Source organism: Fopius arisanus, unplaced genomic scaffold (assembly GCF_000806365.1).
Source record: "Fopius arisanus strain USDA-PBARC FA_bdor unplaced genomic scaffold, ASM80636v1 scaffold00030, whole genome shotgun sequence".
In the NCBI taxonomy this organism is placed as follows: Eukaryota; Metazoa; Arthropoda; class Insecta; order Hymenoptera; family Braconidae; genus Fopius; species Fopius arisanus.
The window spans coordinates 730,030-744,429 of NW_011887769.1; the positions used below are offsets into that span (position 1 = coordinate 730,030).

Sequence of the window (14,400 nt, forward strand, 5' to 3'; positions counted from 1 at the left end):
GCCATGAGTGAAAAAACTATAATATGCCTCGCTAAAAGCCTTTTCCCATTTACCCACCCCATCACCAGAAATAACCCAATTTTATCTTTCCCCCGCCAGTACATTATTTTCATTATTAAAAAAGTTTCTGGATAATTTAAAATTAGGTAATAAATCCAGGGAAGAGAATGAAATGAAAAGAATATTAAGCTGGGGAGAAGGTCTCCAAAGAATTTAAATGAGTTAAAATTCTCGGTTCACCGAAAACCCAGCTAATTAAATAATTAATTACAGAGGTTCAATACAAATTGAAATTGCTATAATCCGCGTTATTGAAGACGTTAGAAATAACAGAAGTTGATTTTTAATTTTTGATTTTATAATGTACTCTTCAAAAAAAATATGTAAATCATAAAAAAATGGGTTAGCAAATCGAGAAAAGAGTGAAAGAAATGAAAATAGTGAAAGAGAGTGAATAAAATATACAAAAGTTCCTTAAAAAAATTCACTTTCTCAGCACTCGAGAGGATATTATGTATGAATTCATGAAGTCCTGAATTTATTAACCCACTTCTACCCCTGGAGAATTGGAAGAGCGTTATCAAAGCAAAAGCAGGAAATAACAGAGGATTAAAACTAGGCAAGATGACTCTTCCTTTTCTCCCAATGTACGTCATAGACCATGACTTGCGTGTGAAAGCAAGTGGTGTCTCATCGCTACATCCCAACAGACCTCATGAGGGTTTTTTTCCCTCTTATTGACGCAATAATCCTCGTAAACCTCTGGCTCTGACCATCCATTTCATCCGAACATTAGCAAATGTGCGAAGGGGAAAAAAATAACACATCCGAGAGCATTCGACCCCATCTAGCCTCAGTGAAACTCAAGGAGCCCATTTCCAGGGAAGTTGGAAAAGATAACAAAAGACTGACCGAAAGTGTTTCCTCTTTCTTCTCAGGGTTTATTATTTCCTTTGTTCCTTGAAGACGCATTGAGATTGCCACTGCGAACACTTGTTCCTCGCACTGAGATAAAAAAGCGTCCATTGAAAGTGTACATGCTCTTGATTAAAATTTGCAAAAAACATATTTTTATTAGCAACCAAATTGATTCTTGAATGAATTGTGCACTTGAATCAACACTCCGCGCACTTGAATTGGAATCATGCTAGGGTAAGAAAACGAAAACTATATTCAAGTGTGTGCATACTTTCATCAAGACTCTATATTGCGACTCTATATTGGCTCGAGTAATTTCGGCCTTGAATCAAGGAAAATAAAGATTAAGTGACGACCAATCGCGTAAACGCTTAATCGACGCTTTTCTGTATCAGTGGACGCTTATTGCACCCTGACCTCAACGTTTACTCCAACTATATGCACACACGACACGACACACACTTGCACCCCTTGCACCCCTTGCACCCCTTGCACCCCTTGCACCCCTTGCACCCCTTGCACCTCTTGCACCTCTTGCACCTCTTGCACCAGTGTCTCGTGACTTGGTTTGTACACCTTTACCTCGGTGAGTTGAAGGCGAAAATCAATAGGACTTAGCAGTTACTTTAAATCTCGGTGGAACACAACGCGATACAGTTTCCCAGATTTCACGTCCCCTTTTGTTGACTCTCTGCTGTAATTAAAAGCTTTACTTTGTTAATTTCTGGGGACCCATTGGAACAACAGGGAAATCTTAATTAAAGGACTTAGAGGCTTTCTGGTGCAGATGGGGGATGGAAGTCATGAAAATCTATTAATTTTCATTTTCATTTTCATTTTCATTTTCATTTTCATTTTCATTTTAATTTCAATTTTAATTTCAATTTTAATTTTAATTTTGATTTTAATTTTGATTTTAATTTTAATTTTAATTTTAATTTTAATTTTAATTTTATTTTTAATTTAATAACTCTTTATGAACCGACAGTAGTGGCTGTGCGCTTAGAGTGCCATATTAGCATGCCAATGATCCGGGTTATCCCTATAATCTCACAGTTTCACTGCCGATCGGTAGTCCTCTCAAAAGTCTACGGAAATTACAAAAATTGAAAATTTCAATTATAATGAACGAGAATGAGTAGTTGCTAAAGATTTGGAGATTTGAGTGTGAAAATGCGAATGTCCCACTGAGACGAAGCAATAATAATTATACAATAACAACCGAATCCACGCGAAGCTGAATACCTTGACATAATGACAGTGAAATGGATCGTTCCAGGAGGAATAGTGAAAATTGTTGGAGTAAATTGAGATTTCCGAGTAATTACGAGGCTTTCTCGGTTTGATGATCATAGAAAATTGGAGCTTCCAGAATATTTTACGCTTTCCTTTCCTCCATGCAATACTTTTTCTTCAGGTAATACCTTTCATCAAAATAATTGGCTCTATTCAAATTCTTCCAGGAATATGGAAACGATTCCACGAATATTATTTAACCCCCCCCCCCAAGCCGATAAACTAGACTTATAGAAAAAAATCTTAAATTTATTGTATCCTGGTCACGTCCGTTGTATTTTCGTATGGCACTTAACCAACTGTACCCCCGGAGCAATAAAAATAGTGAAGAAAAAAACGTGGTAAAAAAGCACCTTTATCCGTGGCTTTCAGCTTAATGAGAAGTACGTCGTTAAAAATTCTTCAGACGGTCTGGTTTAATACATCCCCGAGAAAAGAAAAAATCATGGGCACACAGGAGACTCCAAGAACCAGAACAAATAGCGGTACAACCCTTTATATACGCAATATTCTTCGCCTACTTACGCTGACGAGTTCCTAGGAACACCAGTGAATGTCTGTCCAGTGGGAAATACTGGGGATGAGCTACGGTGTATGCACATTCCAATTCGAATATTTCAAGCGCATCCAATGTTCATCCCTTCAACTATGCTACGTTAACCCTTTGAAGTTATGCGGGGAGCAACGGTGCATAAAGTGGGAATTATTCTTGGAAATGTTGGATAGAAAATCGTCTAGACCCTGAGCAGATCAGTTCATTTTCAATATCTAATACTTCGGAAAAATTTCAGAGAAAAATCCACAAGTAAATGATCAGTGTTCGAAACGCTCGCTTTTTCATCGGTTTTTTGTATAATTCCTCTCTATCTTTCGTGTTGAGAGAATGTATCGTGTGCTCATTTGAAAGCTCATGGAATAAGAAAGAAAAAGAAAATACGTAAACTATGTAGTTTCCACCATTTTTTATTGAGTTATGGCGTTTGAAACGTGAAAAGGTGACACTTCTGTTATACCTAAATTATCACTTTTACTCAATTTTCACATAGTACACAACAAAATCATTTTTTGTTCGTCGCAATATTTTTTTCAGAATTCTTGGATTTGTTCAATTTCTCACTGTTATATCATACTTTAAAATTCACCTTTAGTGGTAATTATCTATTCATAATGACGTGCGAATTATCAAATTCCAGTGAATTTATCAAGAGTAATCTACGACATTTTTTAGAAATTTTACATACCACATTTTTAAAAATACCTAGGAATTCCGTTTTAATAAAATCCATAATCTTTTTCATCCTCGAAAATACTCATGTACCTATTCGAATTGCATATACAAACGAATCTAATATGTAATCGAAAATAGTAAAGACAAGATAAAAATCATAGAAAAAATGTCTAATATTGAATTTTTTAATAAACATTAAGGTACTTCCGCAGGTACTTCTAATAAAATACATAAAATTTGGATTATCTGCTGCTAGGTAAATGCAAAAACTATTTTCAGAATTCCAAAGACTTCGACCATACCACGTTTGAAATCTGCATCATTAAATACCAAGATGTCATGTTTTTTCAAAGTTTAACGTTGCATATTTCAATAAAAAATGAGGTAGTTACCGCTCTTGTAACTTTGGCAACATTTTGCCATTGTGCCCATCAATAGATAGTTCAAATATGGCTTTCACCTTATTGAGAAATTATTCGCAAGTATAAGTGGCTGCAGAAGTATCCTAAACTGATTAGATTCAATTACATGCAAGGTGGCCCACGCGCCGTACTAGTTTTTTTTTCATTGCTGCAACTCAAGAAAAATTTCTTCTCCGAAATTTATGCAGCTACAAAAAGGAAACTTCATATTTCCACATTAAATCAATAGTTTTACGATACAAATATGACCGTACGCATGAAAAGGGTGTAAAAGGGTGATCATATAGCAACCGCCTGTACCGACATGGTTTTTCCTGTGGTTTCCCGTGTTACTCCCATTCTATAGGAGAGTGAATACGTTACAGTGTAGGATCGACAGCCCATGCATAGGGTGGGATAGGATCAATTAGCCTGAAAGGGTGGCAGAAAGGGCCGGAGTATAAGAAGAAAAAAAACAGGATCCCCTAGTTGAAAAATCACAGTTATGGAAGTTTTAAGTTCAATACACGAAAAACAAAAAGATGTGGGCCCTTTTTGTTTTCTTTTAAAGGCAAAATAACCGATTTCTAATCAAGATAATAAGGTCCAACACGTCTCATTCGACACAAGAAGAGTTCTAGTTAAGTCTGAGACAATAAATCAATAAAAAAAGATATATATAATAATTTTTAGCCCTTCGAGTAAAATGCGAATATGTGAGGAACTAGGTCCGTTTAAGCGGGCCCTTTACGCGCGGGAAACCACGAATAGATGATTAAAAATTGGTAAATTGCTGAATAGTACTGAATTCCCTACAATACAGTTGAATTTCCATTCCCAACGGGAAATTTGACAACTCTGTCCGTTAACCAAAATCAGTGCCACCGAGAATCATAATAAATGGATTGGATAAGCTCTTGGAATATCAACAGAGTTTGGCCATAGATAACATTTGTCGAACTATCGCATTGGTGTCACTAAACTGTGAAAGTTCTACTCACTTGTTGATTTTCCGTATGGTTTGCTTCAGAGCTGGAAAGTCTGGTCGATCTGCCGAGTCCTGCGCCCAACAACGTCTCATAAGTGTCGCCACCTGTTTCACCGTTCAATAGAAAAAAAAAGACATATACCAGAGACATTTGGAAAATCTACTATTTTTAATTTGCCAGTTCTTCCTCTTTGCTCGATTGCATTTCATGCAATTTTTTTTTATTTAGTTTTTCTCCTTTCTCTTTTCGTTTTTACTTTCGAATGGAAGCATTGTAATCATTGAATTTATTTTTTGTATTTTTCGCTCTATATCGACCGATTCTGCCCTGAAAATTCGGAAATAGTTTATATAACTTTCATGAAATAGATTTTCATGAAATAGTTTATATAACTATAAATTATATTAAGTAGCTCTTGATATGATTCTTCAAACGATTTTACTAATTCCGAATTTCTCATCTATTCTGGTTTTATTTGTGATGAAAATATTCCGGTAATATTTTATCGGAATTTTAAGATGATGGCAGACCAAAATTCGGAAAGATATTGCTAATTTATTAGTAAAAATAACTACACCATCTAATAAAAGAGCAATCTCCCACTTGTTATTTCACTAACCATCATGTTTATTGTTTTCTTAATGTCAATGTCGATGTTTTATTGATAGAATACTGGTTTATCACAATCTGCTCCCCTGTGCATGCCATCACTCCCCCAGTAATGGAGCGCGTAGGAATTATCTAAGATTACAATACCCTCCAGAATGAAAGTAGACCCTTCGTTAATAATTGATACACCCGTGTGAGAGTAATTGCATTAGGTCACGTAACCGCAAGAAAAAATCTTCCCTCTGCAAATGATTTTCATGACCCCAGGTCGAGACCAGAAAAATAATATTTAAAATAATAATATGTCTACATGAGATCAAATGGAATTCTCTCTCATCCTAATTAATTAATACACTGGATAAATCTCCATGCTATTTCACCAAACTGAAAATGAATTATTTTTTTTCGATTTACGTGCACCCACCGGTGAAATTAATCAGATGATCATTCGGATATAAAAGCATTGCATTATAATTAGAGTAATGACTGTAGGCAGGGGAAAAATTTGAAAATGTCTATCGAACTCACTTCTTCTTCGACGGCAGCTTCATCGATCAATGGCCTGAGAGGGGAGCCTCCACCCCTTCTCACACCCTCAACTATTTCTGAAACACAAAAAAATTGCGGGATAAGTTGCATCAATTTCCTCAGGATTAACGCAAAGAAACTGCTGACCGTAAAGCCCCTGGCTAATGAGGGGAAAAACGGGGGTAGAAAATCCATTTCAGGGATTGATTATCTTAATCATTCATTATTGATGAGTCACAAATTAATTTTCACACCTGATTCAGTTGGCAATGAATACCTCGAAATTTATTTTTGTTATCGATTTTTTAATTATAACCTTTTTTATACAAGAATTTCCCAATCTTCCATAGATGTGGAAATATCTTTCTAGAAAATATCTTAAATATCTTTCACGCGTTCTGTCTGTTCTCCATTTTTCTTTCCCCTTCAATTTTACATATTATCGTATGAACTTCGCCAGCAGTTCAGGTAAACTTCGTTTCTAGTGATCATGAGATACTCGGATTCGGTATCAGAGCGTTGTTCGACCAAGGGATATCGATTGTATAACCTGCCTTCATGCAAGTCGATTGGAGAATATCGTGACAACGTCCAGCTCCACTCGTGATTATGTACATAACCCAACGATTGAAAAACCCTCCAACAAAAAAAAACACCAATTTGCCCTGCTTAACAAAAAAAAAGTACAAAAACGTTTTTTGGACAGAGAAAAATGGTTTCCCAGAAAAAAATTCCCGCCAGGGAAAATTTAGTTAGTTCTCAACAATTTAGCAATGACATATACATTACAATAAGAATCTTACAATGACAGTACATTTTGAGTAGAATTCGAGAACCCAAATGTTTAAAAAAAAAATGTATTTGTGTGAAAATAAACTTTTCCAATCAAGTTGAAGCTTTAGATTTAAAAAAAAATTATTTTGAATCGTCTTAATTACTGTACATAATTACTGTTGACAATTTACCTCTTTAATTGCAATAGGATTAATTTGCCTTTTACTTACTATATTATTCATTATTGCGCAGAAGATTAATTTGAGTTCACAGTCAATAAAGAGATTAATTTCAGACCATCAGATATTATTCTTTCAACGGAATGAATTTCTTCTTTTTGGAATCAATCACTCACTCGTTACCCTTAAAAGACAGATGCACTCAATATTTTTGAGCAGAACGAATATATTTTTCGACAGAACAAATTATTTCTCTCGGTGTAACGGAGTGAGCTCAAATGATCTCATGCCACACACATCACTTGTCAAAATTCCACGAGGAATTCCAGATTCTCGGTGGATATCTCCTGAGAAATTCGCTTGCGCTCAAACTCTGAAACACCCTCAGTACCTTGAAACAAGTGAAACACGTAACCGCTATGGGCGGACGTGGCTAGAATGAAGTTGCAACAACACTCGAGTCTATTTTCACAGATCGAGGGAACATTCGAGTAAATTCTTTCAGCAAGAATCCTGCCCAATGCATTATCTATCATGTACTCGTGCATTCCACGAAAAAATAAAAACGTACTAATGAAAAATTAACAAATAGAAAATCCTTGTTTCCACAAGGATAAAATATAAAATTGAATGAAATATAATTCCTCGTGTTTTATCAATACGAACTGAGGCCTTCGTGAATGCAAAAGGAATTAATGTACTTTCATAATGAGTCACGCTATGTACCCCAGCACTCAAATACATAACGATCAATTTATTTATTTATTTTCCTCTAGAATAATCGAATAGATTATTGAATAATTTAGCAACCTTGCGGGAAGCTCAACGTACTGTGCCTGTAGATGTCCTCGAGGTAAACGCTGCATGAGTCGCAATTCAAGGTACAGTGAGGCCTTCGTACCTCCAGAAGAGGACTGACAGCTCTTCTGGGACTGGCACCACCATCTGGACTTGCACCCTGAAGCGACGGCAATGCCAGCGAACTTGTACTCGAAGCATTACTCCTCTCTGCCATATTTCACCTCGTTTATTGCGCAAATGGATATCCAGTTCGTTTTATCAATTCAACATCACGGGAATCTGAAATTTATTCATTCCCCACTGTCTCCAATTTTAGAATAATTCAACCTGTGACTCTTTAGTTTTGATTTGCTGGTGGCTGATCAACGGTATAAGCGAAGAATTATGGAAACCCTGGGCTCAGATCTCGCGGTAATCCCCGCTTCGCTGTTCACTTCCCGTTGGAATTAACCGGGATGAACGTGATAACACTTACTAATTAACACCCAACGAGGCTAACATCCTTTGAACTTTACCCCAATACCCCAATCCCCCACATGAACTCTTGTTCTCGCGCTCGGTAATCCAGGAATGGATCCATTCCCCGAGGAATACCAATTACCTTGGGATATTCGTCTTATGGGAATTAATATTGTCGAGGTGTTAAATTATTTCGATCATTCCCATTCCACCTTGCGCATAAATATTAGACAGCTTTCAAAATCCCAAATAACATTTTAAAAAATAATAGTACTAAATAGAAATCATTGTTCACAAATAATGACAATTTGTCAATGTTTTCTTTTGGTTAAAATAAACAATTAAATCGAAAACTTGAATATTTCGGATGAAATATTCGTAAAATTTGGGAGAACTATCGCGAAATGATTTATTTATTTAATTAACTACTATAATTATGGGATTACCAGGATTTTGTCATTTCAACTGAAACATCTGGAGTATATTCTCTTTTTAAAAATGTCTGTAGGATTTTGGCATCTACAAACGAAATATGCAGCAACATACTTTACCTCGGACATTACTTTGAACATTCTTTTACCTTTTTTACCCCCAGTGCGTTTTTCCTCAAGTTAGTTCATTCCCGTAACCCCTTCATAAGTAATGTCACGAGGAAGAAAATAATGGTGGAGTGAGACCGAGAAAATATGTCCGGGACCCTATGGGTAGAGCTTTGCTGATGAAAAAACTCGAGGTGAGAAAATTGCCCTCTCCCAAGACAACCATTGAGCGACATTGTCACTGGGTCACTGAGTCGAGTTGGAAAAAAATATAGAGCGACGATGATTTTCTGACGTACCCCACCTTACCGCTCCATTACACTCCCCCATTGCCTCCAATTTTTTCTCTCATTTTTACAATCAATCTTATTAACGGAGATAAATAGAAGTGAACTCCTGAGTTCATCGATCCCCCAACATCCGAAGTAAAAAAAATCCGTTTGTACCAATTCTGTTAAAGACCGGAATATGTAAAAAAAAAAAACATAGCTCGGAGGCAATCTGTCAGGGGAATGAGAAAAATTGGAAGCAATAGGGGAAGCGATGAAACGCCCGGCGGGTCGTTTGAATTTTTTGAATTGAAGATAAAAGCCAATAGAGATATTTCCAGTCGAGATGAACGGGTGAGAAAACACGGATATAAATTAATAAAAATATTTATTTTGCGGGCTTTTGAATACACGAGTGGATAATTTTTCGATCGTTGATAGATCTGCAATGCGGAATAGAAATTCCAAAGAAGTTCAATCAATTCCGAGGGCGATGAGTGGAATTAATTCCGTATTCAGTGGATCCGATTTGAATCAAATGCGAATGAATCCGAAACCGATTAACTGGAGATTTCAGAAGCCCTATAGAGAGGATAATCCCCGTATCTAATTGTCACATTGGAGGGCTAATCAACACGTGAGCAGCCCCAAACAATTCAACTCCTCGAAATTATTTCTCAACTTGAGTAGGTGATGAAAAAATCGAGACAGTGGGAGATTACCGATGGATTATCACTGACGATTCAATAAAACCTTATGGAACGTGATAAGACGTAAACACTGATTGTTTTTATTTCACGTGTCAGATGTGCTCGAGTGCTCGAAAAACGCGTGCGAGCGCCAGCTCAGCCAAACTGTGACTGAACTTTCATCCCTTGATGAGGGGGATGAAGATTCCCTAGGTTCTCACCCCCTTGGTTTTCAAAATTTGCTATGCAACGCCAGTCGATAAACAGATCCTGGGAAAATTGGCTTATCGACGCTAGTCGACAACCGGGGCATTATCACTGGTGATACCGTTCTACGGAAACCCGGGGCTCTTACCCCTCGATTGTGTCGGTAAGTGGGGGTAGACGGACTCGAATTCCACTCTTATCGGCCCCCAACAATTGTTGGTATTGTCAATTAGGCGGTGAGATTTAACATCATCAGTTGTTGGATGAAAAAATTTGATTTCAAAAGAAAGTCCTGGTCTCTGTCAAAAATTCGATAGGGTTCCCTAAAACCGACGTGATTTTTTTTTCATTTTCATAATTTTATTTTCTATCGAATTAATACATGTGATATCAACCGTTACTTGATGTAAAAATTGAATTTTATAAAACAGTTACTCACTTCCCTCAAAAATTATCGGTGAGACCCCTGGAACTGGGGTGAAATTTTTCGCTTCGATTTTCATAATTTAGCAACTCTGGGATTTTTATTATCTTTTTTTATTTATACTGATTGATAAAACGATTGATTGTATAAATAAGTTACTCTCTACCCCCGAAAATTCTAGATCATGTCCCTGGAACTGGGTGAATGTTTTTTCAGTAATTATTTAACAGATTCACACCAGCGTTTATATGCCGAGCCATTCAGATTTGACTACCGAACTCGTGTTTACGATCAGCAATTACCCAAATAATCACCATCAATGGGTAGTCTGATGCCCATTATATCCCATTGAGTATGGGATTGGGTTCAGTAGTCGGCCTAATTTCCCCGTGAGTTACGGTTAATGTGAAATGAAAAATATGCGTCTCGCAGATCTCCAAAATATTTGAGCAGACTCTAGGATGGTGGTGCCGATTTTCCAGCACCCTAGGACACCCTCATCATGTTTATCTATGCGAGTACTTATTTAAACGGAACAGTACTCATAATACGAGGAGCGAATGATTTTTAATTATTAGGAGACTGATCCACCTTGCCAATAGGATGTCTACATGAGGAAAGATTCGAGACTGATTGATGTCGTCGCTCGGTTCTAAACTGCCACATGAATAATTAATATTTATTTATTATTATCAATTGCCATTTATTTATTATTATCAATTGCCATAAAAGGACGGCAGAGGAAATGTGGAGTTTGGGAGCAGAACGGCTGTGTTTGGTGGTCAGATGTCTTTTCCCGGGCGGACACTCACCCATTTTTATCTTGTCTCTAAATGTATCAACGTGTGTTGCCATGGGGCCAAATACACCACCACATCCACGTCGTTGGCCCTGGGTGATGCAAAGAGCGGTGAAGCTAGGGTATTTAACTGTTCCATTTAAATATCTATATACGCAAAGGTAAATAAAGGCAGGATAAACAAAAAAATGCGTGAAAAAATTCAAACCAGGATTGGGACCGAAGTGCCTGGTGTCAATCGGCTAAATAATTATCATTTTTTTTTAAACTTTGATTTTAATCATTTTAGCGATTCTACAAGTTTTATTAACCTCTATGGGTCAGTAAATAAATTCAACTGTTGATAGATTTAAAAAATTGAATTTTGGGGAAAAGGAACATTTCACCCCGCAACATCCTAGATGAGCTTCTGGGACCGAGCTCGGAATAAAGAAAAATCGGATTTTCAAATTTTCCCAACAATTCACCCAAGCTTCTCGTAAAAAATCTTTGGACAATCGAATCATCATTTCCACTTTTAATTAGGAACTTTTTTAAAAAGGCAACTACACTGGACTAATCAATTCCAATTAAAATCCCTTTGAAAACACAAACATCCAATTACCAGTCTTCCATTTCATAGCAGAATTCTATATTTGGAGTAATCCCTAAATCAATCCTCTACGCAGTGATATTAAAGCTAAACAAGGACAACTGTTAAACGTCAATCCAGAAATTCCCAAAACTTTCAGAAATTAAAAGATCGATTAATGAGAGAGGGAGAATGTGGCGATAAATAGCCGGTGGTATATAAGACGCCTTCCCCCGCAATAACTGGAGCTTAAAGTTCCTCATTTCTCGCTCAAACCCTGGAGTCTCCATTCCCATTGGTGGACCCGTGGACAAGCCACAGAGCACATTCTCTCGTTATCCTGTCCACGTTTTAATATAACAGCTCCACCATAAAATCACTAGTCTCAGGTGCCCTTAAATCTCACGATCCTAGGTCTGACCATTGTCACCCTAACCATCAGCTTTTTCCCTCTGAGATGATATTTTCTCCATTTATTTATCTCCCTTTCCATTCCTAGTTCCTGAAGGAGTTTCTGAGGGGAAAAATCTCGTTAAAAAAGTGCAGAAATGCATTGAGAAACATCACGATAGATCTCTATTTCACCTTCCGAAGGAAAATACGAATTTCTGTCCCACCTTTCCTAATTACTCGATGAAGTAGTGAAAGGCAGATGGATTGGGGTAAATCCATGGCATCGCAAAATAATTTCTTCTTTTATTACGTTCCCTCTCAAAAATAATTCTTGTTGATTCCTCAAACCGAGAAGTTAAATATTACGACATATTCCATTATTAGCGCATATTCCATTATTCCCTATCTATCCCCCCTTGCCGCGGAATTTTTCATCAGCCTTTCCCAGATGTAATAACCTTTTGCATCCACAGGAAACGACGTGGAATGGGAAATCCGATCTACTCCTGGTAGTTGGTAAAATGTCTTGCCAAGGTGGAGAGAAAAAAAATCCTTTTCACCTCGAATAACTCAATCACATCGACTTCTTGTTTCATTTACGCCACGAAAATAGTGTGATATTTTTACCTCTACATGAAATTCTTTCAAATTTTCGAGAGAACTAAGAAATTTTCGAAAATTCACTAAATTTCGAAAATTTATCGATCATACGAAAAAAGTAGTCATACCCTCTCCAGGTTATTTTTAATGTTCATTCGGTTGATGATGGACTTCTACTTGGAGAATAAAAATGTCTCTTATACCATTTTGAAAAGAAACTCATCACTTATCGTACAGTTGAATTTTCTCGCAGATATCTTGTGTAGTTTTTGGATTACGTAATTGTCCGAGTAATTTATTCGATTGAGATTTAGCGACGACCTCGTGGTGGCGCGTCGGTTTCGACTGACGGGACTTCCCCTTACGGTCATTCGAGATATTTCGAGATATCTCGAGATATATCGAGATATATCGAGATCGATTTCCTTTCTCCTATTTATATTAGGAATATTAGAATCTTCGATTGAAATCAAAGATGCCAATCATTAAAATCAAAGGTGAAATCAAGATTTCAATCAATTTTAGGCTATTTGTATTCCTCATCCGGATTTTCCATGTATTTATCGTCATCCAATGAAGATCTATCTCATATAAATTTGCGAGTCTGAAGAGAGTTTTTCTCTAAAATTCTGTAGAAAAATTTGGAATGTTCTATAATCTCGATACATGATACTGCGGTGTAAGAATTCAGGAAAATAGAAAAAGATCCCGCAGCGATTCGATTCCCCAGAAATTCTAAACAGCAGGAAGTGGAGGACGAGGAACAATGAAGGAAATGTCATCGATACCCTCTCGAAGCACGAATCAGGCCGTGATATTCAGGTCTCGTTTGAGAGCTTTGTCGAGGGGAAAATTATGGCCAGAATACTTCACCCCGACTCACTGATTAAGACTTTCTCATCCTTTTGAATATCCCTGACGGGCTACACGTGTCCCACCAGCTACTATACGAGCGTTACTTGCTGATCGACATCGAACGTGTTTTCACCCGGGATAAAAATTTCACCCATACAACCTCGACTCTGAAAGCCGCAAGGTGCGATATACACGAATGAAATCCATACGACGATGTCAAATATCACCGGGACGTGATCATTAGATATGAATGATCGTCAGGATAGCATGAAAAGGGAGTCAGATAAAATCCATTTGGGATGAGCTTGCTGAAAGATCCGAGTGCATCCAAGCTTAATTCGAAAACTATATGAAACCCAGTGCTATTAATTTCACTCGGGAAGCTCTCGACCCTCCTCACTGTGAGAATTGCACGAAAAAAATAACAGCGTTTTGCCTTCTCCGTTGTGGAAGGGAATTCGCTGTTCCGCTTTCCTCAGACTACATAATAGAGAGTTTTTTCTACAGGTGGAGAGTCTCAATTTTGAAGGCAGAAACCCACAGAGCGACACGGAGTTTAACAACGTTTTCCGACTTCAAATGGCACTCGTTAAGAACGCAAATATAAAGAGAGAAGAATGGAGGCACAAGTTATAATTTTGCGTTAAAGAATTATTCCGTGAGGTAGATACTGAAGGTGTACTGTGTATATATGTACTGAATATAATTATAATAAATATAATGCACGTAATTAAATTTTCCAGTTTTTTTGTCGGAAAATTGTGATTGCACGTAAATTCTATTGACATTAGTTGAGAAATTTGAATCATTCTAAAGTAGAACAAAACTTGATGAAGAACTAATGGCGCTGAGAAAAAAAAAGTGTCGATCAA

The 14,400-nt window shown here is 37.1% G+C and overlaps 1 protein-coding gene across 10 annotated transcripts in view; it reads right to left on the reverse strand.

Moving 5' to 3' along the window:
- Positions 1-14,400, reverse strand: part of LOC105265489 (atrial natriuretic peptide receptor 1) — an 80,897-nt gene that overhangs the window by 17,929 nt on the left and 48,568 nt on the right. For all 10 annotated transcript variants that reach the window (XM_011302993.1, XM_011302994.1, XM_011302992.1 and 7 more), the window contains 2 exons: positions 5,970-6,046; positions 4,845-4,936 (listed from right to left, as the gene is read on the reverse strand). In XM_011302993.1, coding sequence (XP_011301295.1) covers positions 4,845-4,936; positions 5,970-6,046 — 169 coding nt within the window. The remainder of the gene's footprint in view (positions 1-4,844; positions 4,937-5,969; positions 6,047-14,400) is intronic.